Source organism: Palaemon carinicauda, chromosome 6 (assembly GCF_036898095.1).
Source record: "Palaemon carinicauda isolate YSFRI2023 chromosome 6, ASM3689809v2, whole genome shotgun sequence".
NCBI classification, from domain to species: Eukaryota; Metazoa; Arthropoda; class Malacostraca; order Decapoda; family Palaemonidae; genus Palaemon; species Palaemon carinicauda.
The window spans coordinates 156,673,233-156,697,065 of record NC_090730.1 but is presented as its reverse complement, the minus strand read 5'-3'; the positions used below and the strand labels follow the sequence as shown (position 1 = coordinate 156,697,065).

General features: G+C 35.4%; 2 protein-coding genes across 2 annotated transcripts in view; one reads left to right on the top strand and one right to left on the bottom strand.

Moving 5' to 3' along the window:
• Cby (Chibby) overlaps positions 1-8,847 on the top strand; it is a 58,135-nt gene extending 49,288 nt beyond the window's left edge. Inside the window, exon 4 of the mRNA XM_068375598.1 lies at positions 8,640-8,847. The gene's annotated coding sequence lies outside the window, so the exon portion shown is untranslated. The remainder of the gene's footprint in view (positions 1-8,639) is intronic.
• The window catches only part of LOC137643295 (serine-rich adhesin for platelets-like), a 30,022-nt gene continuing 13,885 nt past the window's right edge, over positions 7,697-23,833 (bottom strand). Inside the window, exons 8-14 of the mRNA XM_068376134.1 lie at positions 22,656-22,806; positions 21,844-21,965; positions 20,142-20,261; positions 18,277-18,466; positions 17,453-17,617; positions 12,313-12,417; positions 7,697-11,897 (exon numbers count right to left, since the gene is read on the bottom strand). Coding sequence (XP_068232235.1) covers positions 10,486-11,897; positions 12,313-12,417; positions 17,453-17,617; positions 18,277-18,466; positions 20,142-20,261; positions 21,844-21,965; positions 22,656-22,806 — 2,265 coding nt within the window. The 3' untranslated portion in view covers positions 7,697-10,485. The remainder of the gene's footprint in view (positions 11,898-12,312; positions 12,418-17,452; positions 17,618-18,276; positions 18,467-20,141; positions 20,262-21,843; positions 21,966-22,655; positions 22,807-23,833) is intronic.

Here is a 23,833-nt window from a genome sequence, read left to right as displayed (position 1 = left end):
CAGTTCACGTGGATGCTTTTCTGCTGGATTGGTCCCATCTCGAGCTATATGCATTCCCGCCGTTCAAGATCATCAACAGAGTCATTCAGAAGTTTGTCTCTCACGAAGGGACACGGCTGACGCTGGTTGCTCCCCTTTGGCCTGCAAGAGAATGGTTCACAGAGGTACTACAATGGCTGGTCGAAGTTCCCAGGACTCTCCCTCTAAGAGTGGACCTTCTACGTCAACCTCACGTAAAGAAGGTACACCCAAACCTCCACGCTCTTCGTCTGACTGCCTTCAGACTGTCGAAAGACTCGCTAGAGCTAGAGGCTTTTCGAAGGAGGCAGCCAGAGCGATTGCCAGAGCAAGGAGGATATCCACTCGTAGAGTCTATCAATCCAAGTGGGAAGTCTTCCGAAGCTGGTGCAGAGCCAATGCAGTTTCCTCTACCAATACCTCTGTAACCCAAGTTGCTGACTTCCTGTTACATCTTAGGAATGTTAGATCTCTTTCGGCTCCTACGATCAAAGGGTACAGAAGTATGTTGGCTTCAGTTCTCCGCCACAGAGGTTTGGATCTTTCCTCCAACAAGGATCTACAAGACATCCTTAAATCTTTCGAGACTTCTAAAGAACTTCGATTGTCCACTCCAGGCTGGAATCTAGACGTAGTCTTAAGGTTCCTTATGTCTCCTAGGTTTGAACCTCTCCAGTCAGCTTCTTTCAAAGACCTTACTCTCAAAACTCTTTTCCTCGTCTGCCTTGCAACAGCCAAAAGAGTTAGTGAGGTTCACGCCTTCAGCAGGAACATAGGATTCACATCCGAATCAGCAACATGTTCCTTACAGCTCGGATTTTTAGCAAAAAATGAACTTCCTTCACGTCCTTGGCCTAGATCGTTCGAAATTCCTAGCCTTTCCAACATGGTGGGTAACGAGCTAGAGAGAGTTCTTTGCCCTGTCAGAGCTCTAAAATACTATCTTAAAAGGTCAAAACCTATACGAGGACAATCAGAGGCCTTATGGTGTGCCATCAAGAAACCTTCGATGCCTATGTCCAAAAACGCAGTTTCGTATTATATAAGGCTTCTGATTAGAGAAGCTCATTCTCACATGAAGGATGAAGATCTTGCTTTGCTGAAGGTAAGGACCCACGAAGTGAGAGCTGTAGCCACTTCGATGGCCTTTAAACAGAACCGTTCTCTGCAGAGTATTATGGATGCAACTTATTGGAGGAGCAAGTCAGTGTTTGCATCATTTTATCTCAAAGATGTCCAGTCTCTTTACAAGAACTGCTACACCCTGGGACCATTCGTAGCAGCGAGTGCAGTAGTAGGTGAGGGCTCAGCCACTACATTCCCTTAATCCCATAACCTTTTTTAACCTTTCTCTTGAATGCTTTTATTGTTGTTTTTTGGGTTGTTACGGTAGGCTAGAAGCCTTCCGCATCCTAGTTGATTTGGCGGGTGGTCAATTCGTTCTTGAGAAGCGCCTAGGTTAGAGGTTGTGTAGAGGTCCTTTAGTATGGGTTGCAGCCCTTTATACTTCAGCACCTTAGGGTTGTTCAGCCTCCTAAGAGGAACGCTGCGCTCAGTAAGGAAGACGAACTTATTAAAGGCAGAGTAATGGTTCAAGTCGACTTCCTTACCAGGTACTTATAATTTCATTGTTATTTTGAATAACTGATAATATGAAATACGGGATACTTAGCTTCTTGATATACATGTACACTGGTTTTCACCCACCTCCCTGGGTGTGAATCAGCTACATGATTATCGGGTAAGATTAATATTGAAAAATGTTATTTTCATTAGTAAAATAAATTTTTGAATATACTTACCCGATAATCATGATTTAATTGACCCACCCTTCCTCCCCATAGAGAACCAGTGGACCGAGGAAAAATTGAGGTGGTGTCAACAAGAAGTACTGCAGTACCTGGCCACAGGTGGCGCTGGTGAGTACACCCCCTTCTTGTATAGTGATCGCTGGCGTATCCCTTCCGTAGAATTCTGTCGGGCAACGGAGTTGACAGCTACATGATTATCGGGTAAGTATATTCAAAAATTTATTTTACTAATGAAAATAACATTTTTTATTTATTTCGGATGTTAGGGATTATAAATTGTTCAATAATTACCATTACATAACTTTTAAGAATAAGTGTATGTGTATTTATGGACTTGTGGAATACATCAAGTGAATTTCCTTTAATTCTTAAGAAAAATGGTTTTAAAATATGAACATTTTAGGTTATTAGATTGGTCCCAAAATTAATTAAACTTGTAACCCGAGGTACAGTACTATTGTATTTACAATGCTTACATGTTTTAAGTGCAGGCTTTTGGCAAGAAAAATTGGAAATGAGAGTTCCTCCCTGGATTTGGGTAGCCCACCAGGTGTTGACACCCCTCATCAACTGATGTCAAAAGTGTGACAGTACTCTTTGTCTTCACCTTCCTCGCTCATCCCTGATTCGGTGCCAATTATGCGCTCGCTGAAAACTGCTGCTAATGATTTTGTCTTAATCACTATGCTACATCATGAGGTACATACATACATACATATACCAAGGCACTTCTCCCAATTTTGGGGGATAGCCGACATCAAACAAATGAAACAGAAAAGGGGACCTCTCCTCTCTACGTTCCTCCCAGCCTGACAAGGGACTCAACCGAGTTTGGCTGGTACTGCTAGGGGTGCCACAGCCCACCCTCCCTCGTTATCCACCACAGATGAAGCTTCATAACGCTGAATCCTCTACTGCTGCTACCTCTGCGGTCTTCCAAGGCACCGGAGGAAGCAGCAGAGCCTACCGGAAATGGGTCACAATCGCTCGCCATTCATTCCTATTTCTAGCACGTTCTCTTGCCTCTTTCACATCTATCCTCCGATCACCCAGAGCTTCCTTCACTCCATCCATCCACCCAAACCTTGGCCTTCCTCTTGTACTTTTCCCATCAACTCTTGCATTTATCACCTTCTTTAGCAGACAGCCATTTTTCATTCTCTCAACATGGCCAAGCCACCTCAACACATTCATATCCACTCTAGCTGCTAACTCATTTCTTACACCCGTTCTCACTCTCACCACTTCGTTCCTAACCCTATCTACTCGAGATACACCAGCCATACTCCTTAGACATTTCATCTCAAACACATTCAATTTCTGTCTCTCCGTCACTTTCATTCCCTACAACTCCGATCCATACATCACAGTTTGTACAATCACTTTCTCATACGGAACTCTCTGTACATTCATGCCCAACCCTCTTATTTTTTACTACTCCCTTAACTGCCCCCAACACTTTGCATCCTTCACTCTCTGACGTACATCTGCTTTCACTCCATTTGCTGCAACAACAGACCCCAAGTACTTAAACTGATCCACCTCCTCAAGTAACTCTCCATTCAACATGACATTCAACCTCGCACCACCCTCCCTTCTCGTACATCTCATAACCTTACTCTTACCCACATTAACTCTCAACTTCCTTCTCTCACACACCCAAATTCTGTCACTAATCGGCCAAGCTTCTCTTCCGCATCATGAGGTGATTCAATAATATCAGTTGACAGTGCTAGATTTGCTAGCTGTTAAGTTGGTATAACCATTAAGAAAGACAACATTAAGCTATGCAAATCATCCAGATTTTCTATGGCATCCTTCTTTCTTTGGTATTCGTTTTGTGACTAGTAGTAATGTATTTCGTATGTCTGATACTAACATATATTGCTCATTAGCTTCATCCAGTCTATCCCCTTCCAAATTTGGTGTTTCCAAATTTGGTATTTCCAAATTTGGTGTTCTGAACAAATGTTCAGATCAAGTTACTGCAATCTCTTCGGATTTTTTATGTTAATTATTATCATTAGTATTATTACTAGGTAAGCTACACCCCTATTTGGAAAAGCAAAATCCTACAAACCCTAGGACTCCAACAGAGAAAGCGGCCCAGTATGAGAAAAAAAAATATATAAAGATCAGTAATGTTAAAAAAGATTAGTCATATATAAACTATGAAATGAGATTTATGTCAACCTGTTCAACAGAAAATCACTTGCAAAAAGTTTGAACTTCTTTAGTTCCACCAATCCAACTGCTGCAGGATTAAAACTTTTAGAACACTGATTCGTATTGAGTCCCTATGGTAGAGAAGGCAAGACTTAAAATTAACTGCGTACCTAGTAAAAATTAGTCGATCGTATAGTCTGAGATCCTAATGCAAAATTACTGGATGGTAAAATCTGATTAGATCCTAATGCAGAGTATGGTCAGAATTATGAAAAATCTTATGCAGTTTGCACAAAAACTAATTAAATGATAGTGCCAGAGATTAATAATGAGATCTTAAAGGACTTTCTCAACATTTTTTTTTGCAATTGAAGAAGAAACAGACTATGTGTTTCTCAAAAGTAAATTTTCAAACAAGAATTCCATGTAAAATTTTAAGCGGGTTATATTTTGTTAAAGAGACTTTGTCAATGCTAAGATCTGGATGCTGAGGAGCAACTTTCCTTAACCTACTTATAATCATACTTTGAGTTTTGTAAGTTCAACTTAATCTTCTATAATTTGCACCATGCACTAATTACCTAGATGCCTATTAGAGAATTAAGGAACAACAGGTCTACCTACATGTTTTTTTTCTATCGGCCAAACTGCATTTGTGTACATTGTATGAAAAGTTATGGCCTGAGAACACTACCCTGAGGAATGCCAGATATTACATTCCCATAGTCACTATGGTGTCCATCAACAACTACTTTGCAATTTATTACTTAAAAATTCAATAATCGTCCTAAGAAAAGAGCAACAAAAATTTCAATAATGGTTCTAAGAAAAGAGTGACAAAAAGTGCAATAATGAGCCCTAGAAAAATGACAAACTCCTATCTAATATTGAAAACAAGATCCACATGAATAACACGGTCAAAGGGAGTACTAAAATCAAGGTCAGTCAAATTAATTTCCTGACTACAGTTAAGGTCTTTCATTACAGTACAGTATTTGAAATTGTAAGATTGGTACCATATACTCAGAGGCCTTAGCAAAAGTTAACTGCAAATTAGGGAACAGATCGATACGTTCAGCATACTTATTTAGATGTTTTGCCAAAAGACGTTTAAAAGCTTTCGACAATATGAAAGGTATGGAAATTGGGCAGTGATACACAAGCTCATTTACCCAATGGAGTAACATTACCACGCCTACAAGTGCAAAAAGAATCTTCTTGCCAACTTGCTATTAAGAAGATTACCACTGGGAACATTCTTGCCAAGGCTATATTGATTAAGAGGGCAGGATGTAAGAATGGTAAATGTGATAAAAGTGAAAAATTGGAAGTTCATTAGGATGTCATTTACTGTTGTAGTGAAATGTTCAAATAATCCAAGCTAAAAAGCTTTTCACCCATCTGTAAGTTGATAGTGCCCCTAAACATGTTTAATTGGGTAAGCAGTAGGTAATAAGGAACCTCTTTTCTCCAGAGGCAATATTCTTCCTACAGTAAGAGTACTAGTACACTCTACGTGTAATTGGATACAATGTTTTGCTAGTTCAACTCTTCTCTTTCACCATGATTAAGAAATAATCTTATATGCAACCTTGCAGCTGGTTCATGCCTCTTCTCAAATTGCTGGGTACTTATTTCAGGAGGATACAGAGCTAGAGCTCTGATAAATTTCCAAGTCTGTCTGGAACTCCTAGTCTTACGAGGTCTACATAAGACTCCTAAACACCAAGTTTGTATTTTATCTTTCACAGGTGCTACAAATAGCAAAAGTGTGCAAGTATAATGCAGCTTTAATCTCAACAAACATAACCTGCCTTGTACAAATGAGTGCCATCAAACTATGGCTATATATAGGACAAATACTGCCTGCTTGCATTAACCACTGTGCAAGAAAGGTAAAGTAAGTTCCTAGATGTTTTCTATCCCTATAGATCTGTAGCCCCACACAGTTCTAGTTGGAGATGAATAGGCAGTTCTTTAATCCATTCATAAATGTGTGGATTTTCTCGTCTTCCTTTGCACATTGGTTTCAGCTCCTTTCAGGGTTCTGTGTTGGAGAGGAGAGTATAATCCTTCCTGGCATCACGAAGGGACTGCATAATGTGCCACACACACACGGCAAGAAGTAGATGAAACTTCTAAAGCCTTGGCCATTGCGGATTTTGACATTTTGATATTTTAAAAGTTAGTCTTGAATCTTCATGAAACCTCACGGTTAGTGCTGCTGTGCGCAGCCCGATGTTTTCAAACCACCTGTGCTTTTTGCACTCGGCTTTCGCACCACTTTCCTCCTTACACAACGCCACTTCTGTGGCAGACTGTCTTATTCTTTCAGCATCCTTCATCATGAAAGCACCTCCCGGTGTTTGTCATGCAACTAGTGCCGAGTTATGCAAGTATTTGTTACGCACTGTGTGTAGGCGCACGTATAAATATTCATCATGTTCAGTACTGAATGTTACTACTGCGCCTTAAGGAGTGCATCATGCGTCACAAGATTTTTCTGTGTAGAACTTTGTAATCAGTACATGGTGGTGTACATGTACATTTTTTTTAATCTTATTTTTCCTTTTACAGTACAGTAATTGTATTCTGATAAATACTAATACGTCCATTGAAAAAACACTACTAACAGTGTGTTTACAGTACAGTACTGTATACGAAATTCTGTACTGCGCAGTACTGTACATAGGTAAATACAGGCTATGTATTAGTTGACCTGGAAGGGTCGTAAAGCTACATTGTGAAGACATCAAATCCTCTAAGTGATTTGTCATCTCATCTTAGCTAATTAAGCTTTACTGTACATGTATTACAGTGATATACAGCATAGTATCATTGAGTGTTATCATCTTGTATAGGAACAACAGTGAACTTCACAAAATTATCCAGTTTAGCTTACAACTGTACATTGGCTTAGTCCTTTTTTTGTACTTTTGAAAGCTCTCTTTGTTTCTTAATGTAATAGATGGTTGAAGACTTTGAATCATATAGATGATTGAAGAGCTTATGGTCAGCTACCAATAATAACTTTCATTTTCCTAAGCTATTTACAATCTAACCTAATAGGAAAACCCTATTAAGAATGCTTCTTCACTATCCTACATGCCTATAAAGTTAATTTTTCAAAATAATTTCAAGATTGGTATAATTTAGTTAGAAAGGAATAGAACCGATGCTCTCGAATTTTGCTTTCATCACTTACAAAATTAAAGCAGCATACAACAACTCCATCTTCCTAGTTATTTCTCCAAGCCCACAACATCTTTTCAAGATGGCTTCCCTTCTGAGCAGTGATTGTACAGATTAGGTTCATTCATTGTGGGAATAAAAAAAGTTGTAAAAGCTCCCTCCCTCCTTCAAACTCCACTACAGTAATGTGATTTTATGGCATCAGATGGAAGACCACAAAAATTATGTTATGGTAAATAAAATTTTGATATCCATGGTGGTGAATTCTGATGGAATGAATGTAAGTTCATCTGTCCTAAGAATAACACCCAACTCTCAGCTAACGTAATTTTGGGCAGGCAGCATGTGGTAGATTTAACAGATTTGTATTGATGAAACTAATGCTATTGAAATTTTAAAATTTTCATATTAACAAAGCAACAGTAATATTAATCTTGTAGATTTATACAATACTAATAGAGAAAACCTAACTTAGATCTTAAGGATCTGAAAGGAAATAATGAAATAAATATGTGAATCACTTTATTTTTGTTATTTATAGCCTATGACATTTATACACAAAACATGGCAGAAAAGTCGTTCATCAAAACTAATTATTGTCATATAAAAAAAGAAACTAACCTACCATTAAGAAAGTATTATTAGTTTATACAGTATTTCATAAATTTATAACATGAGCTTCTCACAGCTGGGGTACTGGACAGCTATACATATTTGAATCCAGCACGTACCAAGACAATCAACAAGTGTAAAGCAACTATTACTTTCATGCTCGGTATTTATCATCAACTTGTAGAATATTACTTTATGGTCACCATTAAACTATTGTGTCAGGGATGAGATTTTCTGAGAAATAAGCAGTATGGGAGTACATAACTTGAAATTCAGTGCTTGAAAAATGTTTAGCCAAGGTTCACAAATAGAACAATTTAAAGGAGTATCGTCATGGTAAACGGCATTTGATTCTCTTGGACGCAACAAACATTTGAAAAGGAAAGGCACTAACACCTGAAATTTGCTATGAGTAGCTGTTTGTGACTATTAGGTACCTAAGGGTGGGTTTAGACTCTTATTGAAGACAATTCTCCTCAGGTTTTAATCTTTTGTCCTAGGTTCTGGTCTTCTTTTCTCACTTCATACTGAGAAAGCTATAAATATATTGTATTAGTAAAATCAATCAATATTTTTACAACTCTAAAAACTATTAATGGACTTTGTTCACATGAACTTGACAATTTCAAGGCTGAACACACTGAAAATAACCAAGGGGCAGTCCTTTGAAATAGTGTAGTTCATGAAATGTAACAAAATCTCTTGCAGCAATCATCTTCTCCAACCTTGCTAATCCATAGCATATTTGACTATGGAGCAGTGGAGAAAATTTTCAAAAGCATTAAATTCCTTAATTTGTAAATAATGAAATTTTCTTTGATGGTTTTAAATATTTTCCAGCACTTCCCTGCTGCTGATGTCTCCGAAGCAACAAAAATTGAGGAGCTCAAGAAAACTTTACAAAAGGTAGTTACAATAACTGTACATGACACTGTATTCCTTTTCAATGTTGTTAAAACAAATTTGCCAATCGTGATTATGTCCTTAAAAGTCATAGGTAAGTGTTATTACTAATTTACTGTTAGTTTAAATTAAATACATATAGATTCTTTGTATCTATTTTAAATATGATATGTCCTCTGATATATATACATGAAATACAACAGAAGAGCCTGTGCATGTGAAAATTCTAGAACTCAAAATTCTCTTGACTTTTTGTGTGACTAGAGTCATAGTCATTATTTCTTTAGGTTTAGGCTATTAGAGTCTGTAAACTGTGGAATACGTGCATTACAACACACTTTTCACTGGAGCATTAAAGAAAAACAATTTGAGAAACAAAACAGAACAAAATTGTTAAGAGACAGAAATAGAAGACTCTCCTGGAAGGTGATTCAGTTTAAACATTTCACATTTCAAGTCCAGGATTCTGTATAGTCAAGCAGAGATAGAAATAAGTGGTATTTTCAATACTAAAGCATCTTCCGTAAATCAGCTAAATCATTTACAACTTTTACGGCACCTTCTCGATCATTCCAACTTATAACTAAGATCCATATACAACATAAAATGAAAATCCATGAAATAACATGACAGCAAAAGTTACTGTTGAATGTTTTCATCTGATAATGGTAGTCAGTAAAGTTATTTCCTGTACAAGCTGCTTTATAATAAAGCAAAGAGTCAGTCTGCCTAAATGACAGAGGTAAAGAATACCTGTTATTTCAAGAGGAATGTGAACTTTACAAAAGAGAAACAATGTAAGAGCACAGACTGGGTGGTTATCTATATCTGTGCCTTTTAAACCTCTTCTATAATGTGCATGAAATGCACACAAAAAATAATGTGAAAAAATCTTCTGTGAAACATACTTTTTCACCACAAACTTCTTCAGTGTCTTTAAATTATGCAAAATAAATGGCGATATAAGCATCTGCAAGTAATTAGGCTTTAAGAATATGTTACACCAATTAAGTACCTTAAACCACCCAGTTACAATTGTTACATTTATCCAATCTTATAATAACCATAGTTAGAGTGAGTACATTAGAAATGCACAATCATGTTGTGTAAGAGTTAGGCTTTCGTAAAATAATGACACCTTAAGAAAATAAGAAAATCATTGTTTTCTCACTCTATATCAGATACCCAATCCACGTTAGTCCATCTTTTTCTATCCTTTTTCCTATCATTTTCTGCACTTTTAATTTCTAATCAACTATGTACAAAAATTCACATACTATTATGGTTCATAATCATTTCATTATAGAGCACATTCTCAAGTTCAACTTCATCATCATCTCTGCATTACCTACCAAGAAACATTTTCCAGTTTTTGTATAATTTTTTTTAAATAACTATGGTGGCAATATTTAGGTCTGTCTACATCAATAATGTCATTACATTTTCTTTGACAGATTTTTACCTAATTATGGGACCTCCTTTACAAACTAGAAATACAAAGCTATACAAGAAATACAATTTTACAACATCTATGTTTAAGTATGCTTCATTATTATAGTTTTCTAAATATATATTTTTACTTCCAAGTCATCTTTGTCAGTAAAGAAATAAAATGTTATATAATTAATGAATTTCCCACAAAACCTTCAACTTATATATATGTATTAGAATCATACATGACAACTAGAAATTTCCTTGGTAATACTCTATATGAATCTAAAGCTTCTTTTTTTCTCTGATATTCAAGCCTTTCAAATCTATTGATGAGCAATGCCACATTAAGTCAAGAAACTTGTGGCGCTGATCTATCGGCCACATGTTTGGTTCGCTTTAATGGTGTCCCTCGTTTGATTTGATCAAGAAGGGACTCTCTTAAGGCAGCTACTTCCGCACTACTTTTCTTTTCACTACCTGAGGTTTTACTGGCAATCCACTGGCGAACTTTAGAAGCCTTTTCACTTGCACCTGAACTCGATCGTTGAACCTGAGCTCCCAAAGCACTTCCATTTGGCTGAGGTTTAGGATTAGGAATGGGTGCAGCACTGTGAGGTCTTTTAGAACGAAGACGAGGTGATCCAGAAGATGAGGTTAAGCCCTTGTCAACACTTGACTGCTGCCTCTGTGATAATTTTGCATTTAAGGACTCCAAAAATGCTTGCTGATTAGGGTCTTTATTTATAACTACATTTGGCTGAGTAATAACACTTGAATTGTCATCCTGTGAAACAATTTGATTTATGTCAGTCTGTAGCTGTGCAAGCTGCAAATTTGGAGGATTGAATGTAGAATGATAGACATTTTGTTGCTGATGAGACATTTGATGTTTGCTAGTTTGGATAACTTGACGGTGTGTTGGAGATTGAAGAGGACTGTCCATTGCCATTCCTTCTTGAACAGATCCTAACCTTGCACGTCCCATTCGGGGTGACTGACTGCCTTCACGAGTTCTCTGTTTTTGGACAGGTTTTGGGTGCGGCTGAGGCTGACCGCCTACCTGTGCTGCAAATTTAGCATTAAGAGTAGTTATGAGGGAGGCCCTTGCATCTTCTAATGATACCCTGCGTTCCTCAAACAGCTGGACAGCTTTGTGTGCAGGCTGATTACAACGTAATGACTGAGATCGTCTGTGTGTGACAGGAGAAGATGGTTGATGTTGGTTTTCTTGCAAAGTTTTAACAGTGTCACTCACAGTCATGGGGCGTTGTTGAATGGTCCTGTCTTGAATGGGTGCTGGAGGGCCAAAAGGATCACAAATGAATCTTATTCCTTCCGGTGTAGTTAGGTCTGGATCGGGTACAAAGTTACTGTCTTCATTACCATCTTCTAGCAAAAATGCAGGTGGTGGAGGCAAGTTTTCTAAAGAGCCAACTGGAGTGCTAGATTCACTATCTGTGCGCTGTAATGGACTACCATTATTGCTTCCCTGACTAGGACTTCCACTTCCACCATTATTGATGCTGCCATTAATACTGCTGCAGCAGCTAAGATTGCTGGCAGATGATGTCAAGTGTGTTGGAGAATTATTCAAACTCGTGCATGAAGTAGAAGTAGAAGGACTTAAATTACTTGCAGAATTGACATTAGGAACAGTTGTTGTAATTGTTGATATTGATGGTGTTCTTCGTACTGGTGGTGGCGGCTTTTGACCATGTGAACCAGAGCGTCGAAGGGTTCCACTGCGGGGCGAATTAACACCTAAACAAAAAATTAGACAAAAATGGATTATTCGGTGAAGAGATAAGTTATAAGAAAAGCTATATACACACATTTAACACTCAACAAGCAAACAGTGTATTAAAAATGAGCTGTATAACAAAAAGCAAAAATAACATCTACAAAATTAGAGAATAACACTGCCTAATATTAAAAAGCAATGTTCAAGTCTCAAGCTCTTTGATATAGCCCTCAGAGATTTTCATTAAGTTTAATGGTCAACATCAATACTAAAAGTGAACTCTGAGCTTTCAGGGCTACCTGTGAGTGTTTTTTTGAAATTGGGAATATGCATTTGGCATGGATAAATCTTGTAATGATTAGGAAAACCCATTGATAGGAGCAATATTTTGTAGATGTTACAGGGAAAAAATCTTATAAATTCAAAACCAGCTACCTGACTGGGAGAGGTTCCTGCGTAATACTACTCTCCCCGGTTGGTAGTGAGGCTGTGGCAGGTCAGAATAACGACGTAGCGTGCAGTACTTGCTGGCATCATACTCTAGGGCCAGGGATAACTCAGTAAGTCAAAAGCAACAAAAGGGTATTGAACAGTAAAGGTAAAATTGACAACAACAACAACAATAGGACTTTAAACATTGATATTTATAAAATTTAAGACTTCATTCACAAACTATTATAGTCTGCACATCAAGGGTTTTAAACAATTAGGATAATAATGACATAAGGTAATTAAGTAAAGGGATTGACATGCAATTCAAATATAAAACCATTTAAAATTTGGAATACGATTTAAATAAAATTTTTCATATCCAACAATTCAAAGAAAAAAATACCATGCACATTCAGCAAAACCTTGCAAAACAAAATTTAGCCTATGCAAAGTAGTCACTCGAAGGTTTGCTATCGCTTTTCTCAATAATAGGGATATATGAAGAAAGCTTTGAACAAAATTTCAATATTTTGCCGATTAGTGTCCATAATTTGCAATATACATGGCCATTAGTACTGATATCTGTACAGGAATTTTTTTTCTGAATGAGTAGATATTGTCATGCAGCATGCCATTTTAATATCTATATAAGATAATAGTGCTGGAGAAAAGAAATAAGGTTAACTATATTATTAGATTAAAGGTAAATATGAAATACATAATGAATCTAAAGAACTAAATCTTTTTAAATATTGCCCATGCAAAAAGAAAAAAAATGGATGAAATGAGAGTTATAGGTTAGCAATTCCAGTAAATGTTACTAACTCAAAAAATCTCAGTTAATTGTTAATTAAAATCAAATCCATGATCAACAATTTCTATGAACCACCACCTGGCATTCATATGGCTTTTGCCATGAAGTTTGATAAATGTTGATATCTATCCTTAAACTAAAAATTTTCCATTGTCTTTCCTTGTATTATCCCTCCTACTCTATTATAATATTCAGGATTCTACGGTGATGTATAGCAACTCTACCACATTAGTAGGTCATATCCCCTTATCATTTCAATTCTCTTGTTGCACTACATGATCATGCATGCATCACCTGGGCTACAGATTGCAATTTTTCTTTTAGGAAATTCAACAGACATTTATTCAATTACATATCTGTGACCTCTGCTGTCGCAAAGACCTATGAAGTAGGCTTACATGATCAATCTTCTCGGACAACCAATTTCAAAGGAGGTTCACCTAAACCCCACCCAGGAAATCAAACTCCACAGGGACTATCCATAATATTTTCAGAAAAAAGGAGTTTTCTAGGTACTCAAGATTGTCTTTTATAGGGTTCAAAGACTATTTTGATTGTTGTAAGTCTAGGAATGAGTGAGTAACAAGAACCAATTTGGATAATAATATAATTTTTTTTCTTATTTTATGAAAGGAATTTGTCTATTTAGGTCCATATTTAATACTGTACTCAAACAACCAGGATTGGATTTATCTGTGTGGGATATTATTGTAGACATTTTCAGGTGGTTTACTACTAAGAATGGATTATTGTTATGTAAATGTAGTCTTACAATATTTAAAGAGCTTTTATTTTGAACCTTTAGAAGAATTTTCTTTTAAAGATTCTGTTAAAACACTCTTATAGCTCGATTATCATTTCAGGGTAATGGATAATAGTTCTAGAAGTTAACAGTTTATTTTTCTGAGAATTGGGATTTTCAAATTCCTTGATATAATTATGAAGTTTCAGCTCTTAGGGAAAATTTTGTTTTATAATTTTTAATCTGGAACCATGAATTATTTCTTTATTTTTTAGTTTACGGGAATGACCATTAAACTAGGTTTAAGGGAAAGGTGAATCTCGTAATTTAAAGTACTTTATTATTAATTACTATAACTAAGCTATATCCCTAGATGGAAAACCAGGATGCTATAAGCCGAAGAGTTACAACATGAAAAGTAGTCCAGTGAGGAAAGGAAAGAAACTAGCTATAATATTAAAATATTACTAGCTAATCTACAACCCTAGTTGGAAAAGCATATGTAATTAGCCAAAGGGCTCTAACTGGGAAAAATAGCCCTGTGAGTAAAGGAAATAAGCAAACTACAAGAGAAGTAATGAACAATTAAAATAAAATATTTTAACAACAGTATCAACATTAAAATAAATCTATCGCATATAAATTATAAAAACTTCAAAAAATACATGAGGAAGAGAAATAAGATGGAATAGTGTACCCGAGTGTACACTCAAGCAAGAGAACTCGCCCCAAGACAATGGAAGACCATGGTTACACAGGCTATGGCACTACCCAATACTAGAGAACAATGTTTTTACTTTGGAGTGTTCTCCTACAAGAGCTGCTTACCAAAGCTAAAGTCTTTCTTTTACCCAAGAGGAAAGTAGCCACTGTACAATTAGTGCTATAGTTATCACCTTGAGTAAAGAAGAATTTGTTTGATAATCTCAGTGTTGTCAGGTGTATGAGGACAGAGGAGAACATGGAAAAAATGGGCCACACCATTAGGTGTATGTATAGGAAAAGGAAAAATAAACCGTAAGCAAAGAGAGAGATCCAATTTAGTTCTGTCTGGTCAGTCAAACTAACGGTAGTATCTCAATGAGTGGCTTATTATTATTATTATTACTTGCTAAGCCACAACCCTAGTTGGAAAAGCAGGATGCTAGTATCTCAATGAGTGGCTGATTATTATTATTATTACTTGCTAAGCCACAACTCTAGTTGGAAAATAGCTCAGTTAGGACCAACAGGGAAACTCAGGGAGGAAAGGAATAAAATATTTATAAGAAAAGTAACATTAAAATGAATATTTCTATATAAACTATAAAAATTTTAACAAAACAAGAGGATGAGAAATAAGATAGAATAGTGTGCCGATTATACCCCAAGCAAGAGCAATCTAACCCAAGACAGTGCAAGACCATCATACAGAGGCTATGGCATTACCCAAGACTTAAAGAACAATGGTTTGATTTTGGAGTGTCCTTCTCCTAGAAGAGCTTCTTACCATAGCTAAAAGTCTCTTCTACCTTTACCAAAAGGAAAGTGGCCACTGAATAATTACAGTGCAGTATTTAAACCCTTGGGTGAAGAAGAATTGTTTGTTGTCGGGTGTATGAGGACAGAGGAGAATATGTAAAGAATAGGCCAGACTATTCAGCGAATGTGAAGGCAAAGGGAACATGAACCATAACCAGAGAGAAAGATCCAATGTAGTACTGTCTGGCCAGTCAAAGAACCCAATATCACTCTAGCAGTAGTATCTCAACGGGTGGCTGGTGCCCTGGCCAACCTACTACCTTTATGAAAGCCTGGCCAACTTACTACCTATTAATAAAGAATATAAAATACCTAAATATCCACAAAAACATTAAAATAGACTCATATATACACTATGTAGAGATACTTGTGTCAGTCTATTCAACATTAAAACATTTGCTGCAAGTTTGAACTTCTGAAGTTCCACTGATCCAACTACCTAATCAGGAAGACTATTCCACTATCTGGCAACAGCTGGAATAAAACTTCTAGAATACAGTGTAGTGTTGAACCTTATGATGTAGAAGGCAAGACTCTTGGAATTAACTGCATACCTAGTACAGAATAGTAGTGTAGGAAGATCTGAATGTAAAGGGTGGTCAGAGTCATGAAAATCTTATGCAGTATACATAAAGAACTAACTGAATGACAGTACCACAGATTAATATCAAGATCAGGAATAAGAAATTTAATAGACCAGAAGTTTTTATCCAACAAATTAAGATGAGAGTCAGTAGCTGAAGAGTGGAATTTTTTATCCAACAAATTAAGATGAGATTCAGCAGTTTAAGACCAGACAGGAAAACAATACTCATAACAAGGTAGGATGAAAGAATTAAAACATTATAATGGGGCTTTATAGTCCTTGAATCTTTCCTTTACTATCTCACCTCTTCATTTTGCGAGGCTGTAATACGAATACCACGGGAGGGAGGTTCATGGACACATTCAGAATTCCAATAATAAATTACATATTTCTATACTCGCCTGGCATTGATATAAATGGCCCCCTCCTCCCAAGTGACTAGTAATGTCTACAGGATGTTGAATTATTGATTTGGAGACTAAAATCAAAAGGATATTATCAACCCACAGAGTAGGGTTGCCATAGTCTTAGTCATGATCCCAATACTACACTAGAGTACTAGGAAATTACAAATAAAATGGGAACTTTTAATATGAGGGTAAACATCGACATTCAACCAGCTTTGAGAAGCTATATGAATCCCAGGTGAGTATAAAAATAAGTAATTTAATCTAATAAGTATTTTACCAAAGCATTAGAATAGCTGGAGGACCCAGGCCTACATGGCTGAGGACTATGAAGCATGAACTAAGAGATGATGAATGGAGAAGTACTGAATTTAAAGCTTAATATAGAGACTGGCAAAATATAACAAAGGCCCTTTGCGTCAATAGGCGTAGGAGGAGATGCTGATGAATTAAACTTTTGTTCTATTACATATTATTCAATACATTCCTATTCCATTTAAACCTTTAAGTATCTAGGCATTTTTTAGATAACAGTTAAAAAGAACATAACTTATTTGATGCATACAAAATAATTTAAGACCATGCACTATTTTACAAAGGGTTAAAAAGGAAAACTAAAAAAATTCCTACGGAAAGAAATCAAGGCACAAAGAGAAACACTACAATAATAACCAGGTCTTCTTGCTACTGGATTACAACTGAGGCTACTTATGAATGAGTAAATCTTTTTTAACGCTATAAACTTCAGGCGCCATCACAACTCTGAAAAAAGCTACTACCAAGTACTCAAAGAAAATTTTGAATAAAAAATATAATTTGAAATTTTAAGAGTAAAAGGTTGTTTAGCTCATGCTAAGAATTTGCAATAGCCACATTATAAAAAGATATATTGTATATTATTTAGGAGGAAATTATAGTATTATGTGATGAAAACACTGATTGGAGAGTACATCCAAGCTTCCTACCCACAACTGTACATTCTGCAAGCAAATACAGATACAGTACTACATTTAAAAAAAAAAAAAAAAGAATCAATGCCGAATAAAAGAGATGGTTTTCCTGGCAGGGTTTACCTTCATGTATAGTGGCAGGAGGTTCATCTTGTTGAGGCACATGTGGCTGTGAACCATAGCCACTTGATGTCACTGATGTATGGGATAAACCATCTACCTCTACGGTTTCTCCATAATTGCTGCCACATAACTCTGCCATGTTACTATACACTGGCTGAGGTACAACTGTAATGGCAAGCATTATTTACCTCTTTAAGCCTGCATTATCCTTAACAAGGCATTTAAAGTAAGCATTATATTTACTCTTTCAACTAGCAAATTTCTTTATAACAATAAAATTATTTTAGTGGTTTACATCATATAGTACTTCTGAAAAAGGAATAAGCAATTAATTTTTGATTACCATTAAAAAAAAAATTAAGTACCATGCAATTGAAAAAATCTAGATATCAGACATTTGCAATTTTTTTATTTAGTTTGGCTTATAGGAGTTTTACTAACAAAGAGTAACTTATCAAAACTATACAGAAATGAACCTAATTTCCTCTTCAAAGCCATCCACTTCAAGATATTCTAAAGACACCAACAATATTTGAGTATTGACCTGTGGATATGGTAAATTTCACTTATATTGAATATTGCAAAGGAAAGAGCTTCATATGTCTGGTCTCAAATATAGTAATAAAGGTAGCATGAATAAATGTGGATGCTATCAATTATTACAATAATCTATAGATAGAAAAGAAATGTTGTAAGCTTTAAAAAGACTTGTATATTAGAACTAATAGTTTTGAATTTCACGAAGGGGTGTCTACTTAAAGAATGACTGATATCAAGTCAGAAACAAATTACAGTACAGAGTTATGTACTGAAGTGTAACTTACTCATATCTGGAGCAGCCACATTAAAGTCTGGTACCATTGGCATGAGTTTCCCTGAACTGTATTGAAGAGCTACTTTATGAGCATGTTGCTCCTCATGTTGTTGCTGGCTACGAATAGTAGGCTTTTTCTCAGGGACAGCAGGACGCTCAAGCGAGGAACAACGATTTGGCACCGGAGGCTTTGGCTTGCCCTAGAAAAGTAAATAAAACACTTATTCCTCCAGATTATAAATCAACAATATCCCTGTAATGCAATCTATGTGCTAATGAATAATGAACAATTCTGTGAACCAAAGGAATGGATGTTATGTTCTTGAATTCAAATAGTTTCTACAATGAATTAACAGTATAATAGTTTGTAAACATTTACTTAACCTAATAACATAAGATATAAAACCATTACTTAAAAAACTCCTTACGGTAATAATGGCTTTGATAGTCATTTGGATTGAATAAATTAATTATTAAATTACTAAAAGCTTCTTGATCATTTCATGGTGTCTTGCACTTTTTAATGACACATTTCAGCATGTTGTATCTGCAATTTATCATTTATATAGATAACTCCTGTAAGCATAAAAAGTAATGCCATCTAAGAAAATATATGGACTACAAACATCTAAAGTAAGTTTAGGAATAACAGAAATTGGACTAAATTTCAGCTTCCAGTTTATCCACATTAACAATGTAAAATGGTAACTACATAGTGTTATTCAATTCTTTATGTAAATCATATACAGTATTTTCTCTTAAGACTGTCGCCATGAATACAGCTGGCCCCGAGCCTTCAAAATAAATGATTGGGGGAGGGCTATTTAGATAAAGTTACTCAAATAACTAATACAGTGTCTATCATTAACCAATTTAGTTATGTGTGGTAATAATATTTCCATGGAATTCTAGTTAAATTAAAAAACTAAATATATTATAATTTAGATACCTGAACTATAATGCAGTTCCTGTAAACAATATTATAACATGAGAGGCTGTGCTAAACTATGTAAAACCAAAGAAATATTTACTCCCAATAATCTAAAGTAATTTAAAAGTAACCAGGTTAAAAGGTAACCATAATGAACCCAGGGTGCTTTGCATTTTCAAGATAGTCAAAAATTAAATGCAGTATTGTATATATAAAACATAGCTTTTTCCAATGGAGTCATTGATTGTTGCATATATTTCAGTAAAATACATAGGCTTTAATTTTGTAAAAGATTTTTTCCTGGGTTATTCATACTTTGTTGATCAGTCACTGGACCATCAAGCATCTCACCAATTTAAATGTCTGTCATTTGTAAACCATTTTATAATCTAATTCAATCTATAAAAGCAGGCATGAAGATGAAAGGGTGACTGTAAGCAACGTTTCATATGTATTGCATCCATTATTGTTCCAATATTTACTTTTTCTTCCATTTACATCTTCTATTCATGTATAGGATAAAAACTGGATGATGATTGTGTGGGTAGGAATGGGGGTGTGAAGGTGAGCTCAGTGAAGACCAAAAGTAACTACACATTTCAAAATCTTTGTTTAGTTTGCCCCCTTTCTCCTTTTGTATGCGACCCTTATGTATATTTGTTAACTGTGGAAAGAAAACTTTTCATCATGTAACTATTCTCCTTATTCATCTGTACTATGGCTGTTTAACGATATATGTAACTAATTCAAACTTGAAAGAATGTAAACACGAATTATATAAAGGATGATGAAATCCATAAATAAGAATAGCTATTAGATATAGAATGCGTTCTTTTCTTACTTGTACATACAGCTCAAGAACACGACTCTTAAGTCAAGAGAATATCTATTTATCCTGACATAATGAATTAAAACAAAAATTCCAAACATTAAACATGACTTACAGATGCTGTAAGGCTTTCCTGACTTGATGATGACAGGTTGTGATGTAACGAAGTTCGTGATGATCGCCGAGAAATGGTAGCTGTATGTCCTACCAGTGGACTTACACAACCACTTTCAAGCTGAAAAAGGTGGACAAAGTTAGAGCATTATTTTCCAAGAAATTCAAAGATTTCTGCTGACAGGATCACAACAAGATGTGCAATGCAGTTAAGATGATAATGGTAGTGATCCTTTCCATGTGGATTCCAAATAAGAATAAACCCTAGGGACATGAAGGAAAGGGGTGATGCAGAGAACAATAACACAAGAGTTACCTACTGTCTCTTAAAGTTGAATTGAGTAATGTTCAATGTTCAGTACACTGTACTTGGATGTGACAACCCATGTATGTCAGATGCCACCGGCAAATTCAAACTGTTACCTGGTGGGGTAAGAGTTACCTACTGTCTCTTAAAGTTGAATTGAGCAATGTTCAATGTTCAGTACACTGTACTTGGATGTGACAACCCATGTATGTCAGATGCCACCGGCAAATTCAAACTGTTACCTGGTGGGGTAAGAGATACCTACTGTCTCTTAAAGTTGAATTGAGCAATGTTCAATGTTCAGTACACTGTACTTGGATGTGACAACCCATGTATGTCAGATGCCACCGGCAAATTCAAACTGTTACCTGGTGTTGGCATAGGCATGGGACCAATAACCTGCTCCTAATAATCCCATTCCTAGGCTCTTGTAGTGAACATTGGGAATCAAATATGACTAATAATGCCAAATATGTACAGTACTCCCAAATTAACTGTGAGCTGTATCTTGTAAAACCAAAACTAATTTGTCTCAAAAGAAAGGACGGAAGAATTGCTGTTGTCAAAAAGCTATAGTACAGTCTATTGTGATGCTGAAAGCAAAGCCTCCTACTGTTCCCTTTACCCTGTACTCACTTTAACATCTTCCTACTGACCAGTCCAAACTCCATAAGTTGACTTTGCTAAAATTTTCAGTTCCCATTTATGGACAAATATTTTGGATAAGTCCTATACAAGACAAAATATGACTATGCATACTCATTGAAATTCTTCATAACGTGATTATTAAGAATGCTTAAATTTTAGATCCTTTCAGTAGCAAAAGCCTGGAGAAAATTCTATATTCTGGTGTTTATTATCTTTAAGTCATGCTTGAATTATGTGTACATCTTGATACACTGGCATAACAGTAGCTGTATTATGCTTCTACTGAAAGGTAATCTTAAAACTTTTATATAAAATACTGTAATAAATTCTTATAAAGAAATGGTTTTAAAGTCACTGCTGAATCCACATCTTGCCAATCTTCAATTGCTAGGCCAAGGGTATTATAATTTCATCCACAATAAATAGACTGCAGAAGTACAGGGTTATAATCACATCATAAAATTTCTATGTACCAAGACATGTCCAGATGCCAAACTGACTTCACAGGTAAATTAATATATAAATCTTGCATCAATGAAATTTCCTAAAAATGAAAATCCTTAAAGCCCTAGGTGAAATATCATCGTATAAGTAATGAATCACCAAATATAGGCAAAATATCACCATACAAAATTAGTCCTGGGGTTACAGTGCTGAAATTAATGGTACTGTATCTGTGTTAACAGGATATGCAAAAAATCTAAACAAATTGTCTGGAAATTAGATTATGGATGACAATATTTTATACCTCTAAACAAACAGGGCTACAGGGCTGAGAGCTGATCTGAGGAGATGCAGGGCCACTTCGTCCTTCAGGTGGCTGGAAAGTGTAAACTGTCAGCGGAGGTCTATCCCGTCCTTTCTCATAAGCTGAAAATCAAAGATTTTGACTTGAAATTTATTAAGAGTACAAATTCTAATGAACTTAAACTAGCCATACAAGAATATAAATTTAAACTCTGTAGTATATTTTGGTACTTTGTAATCCTCAAAAATTCTTTATAAATCTATTTATGTACCTTTTATTTTCTACTCTTTAATTGCTCTTACATACTTTTCTCCAATTATTGGGGAAAACAAGGCTCCCGTAAGCACTTTTTGTTTTGTTACTTTTACTTATGGGTATGAAACCTAGTAATTTCATCACATAAACCAATGCTTGGAAATTTGCTTTAAACCTTCAATCTCTCATTAAATCAACAATGGGTCACAAGAACAATTACACAATTTATCTCAAATTTATTCAACATTGATTTCCTGTTATACCTTACTAACACTGATTCCGATATGTCTGACTTCTGACAACATGGGTGAAAACTAGCCTCTTAACAATATCATGACATGATGATTTATCATGGAAAAGGTTCACATTGAAAAATAATTAATAAATGACAAAAATTTAGTTCTATATGCTCTTAAAAGTAAAACCTGATGTTTTGAAAGTAAAAGCTCCAAATCTATTATTGAACAGAATAATAGTTAATGAAATGTTATTTTCAAGACAAATATAAATTTACTGGTCTTTCACTAGTATTACTATAACAAATAACCAAACCCTACCGGAAGAAATGGTGTGTGGTCTGTCTGAAAGTGGTGGAGCAGCTTTGTGGTGAAGTGTTGGATCAGTAAGGTTTGGCCATGTGGCAGTAGAAGTAGCAGGTGAGGGAGTGCTACCATCAGACCCACAAGACTGCTCTGATAATCCAGATGCCTGAAAAGTAATGTGATATTAGATAAGTTTTTTTTTCTTTGAAAAGCAGTGCATAACCTTTCTCAACGTAGGATGAAAACATACTTATAATAAAAACATACAATGTGTTCATAATATAAAACTGCATGTGACGGTGTGCATTTGAAAGTGTGATTTAGCAAGATATCAAATATAGCTGCATTGGTAAGTTGTAATATGACTGCTGAAAAAACAACATAAACAAGGTATGAATAAGCTTAAATTGTAAATATTGCATTGTAGTGCCAATATAGACAAAATTTGATTTCAAGAATTATCAAAAAATTATTTCATAAAAATCAAAGTATTAAGTTCAGTTTAAATACTCTTAACAGTAACTGATTAACAGTCCAAGAGATATATTACTGTACTATTCAAGATTTTAAAGTGAAATAAGCTGCTAGCATTAGTTTATCGTCAAGTCAAAACACACTACCCCAGGAATACATGACAGTACTGTATAATTTCAAGAAATGTAAGTATTCATGACGCTTGGACAATACTATACTAAAAGAATATAGCACAGGTGACTAATTTAAAGATAATCCATCATGGAAATATTTTTGGACAGTGTCTTCTGATTATATAAAGGTTATGCAATGTGTACACTTTCCAATCTACTACTGTATACTGAATTGGAAAAATTAACATGCTCAAAATCCCCAAATGTGTACAGCCTAACAAAAGCAACTCAAGTTTTTACTATGTTAATGTTTGGTCAGGGTTATTCCATAAAAGCAAGCAGAAAGTGAATGAAGTGAAGCGACGCTATGACTTTCATACTTGACAAAAATATTTATCATACTGAGAATAGCTAGCCAATACACTACTATTAAGACCTCAATCGGTACACAAAGTTTTCACAATATATTTGACACTAAAATTCATCACAAATCTCTTGCAACTGCAGTTCAAGTTTCCTCAAACACTTCAAAATACAAGAATTGTAAGTTTCCTTAAATTCAAAATTCTTACAGCACAGTAAAATTATGTAATTTATGAAATGAGT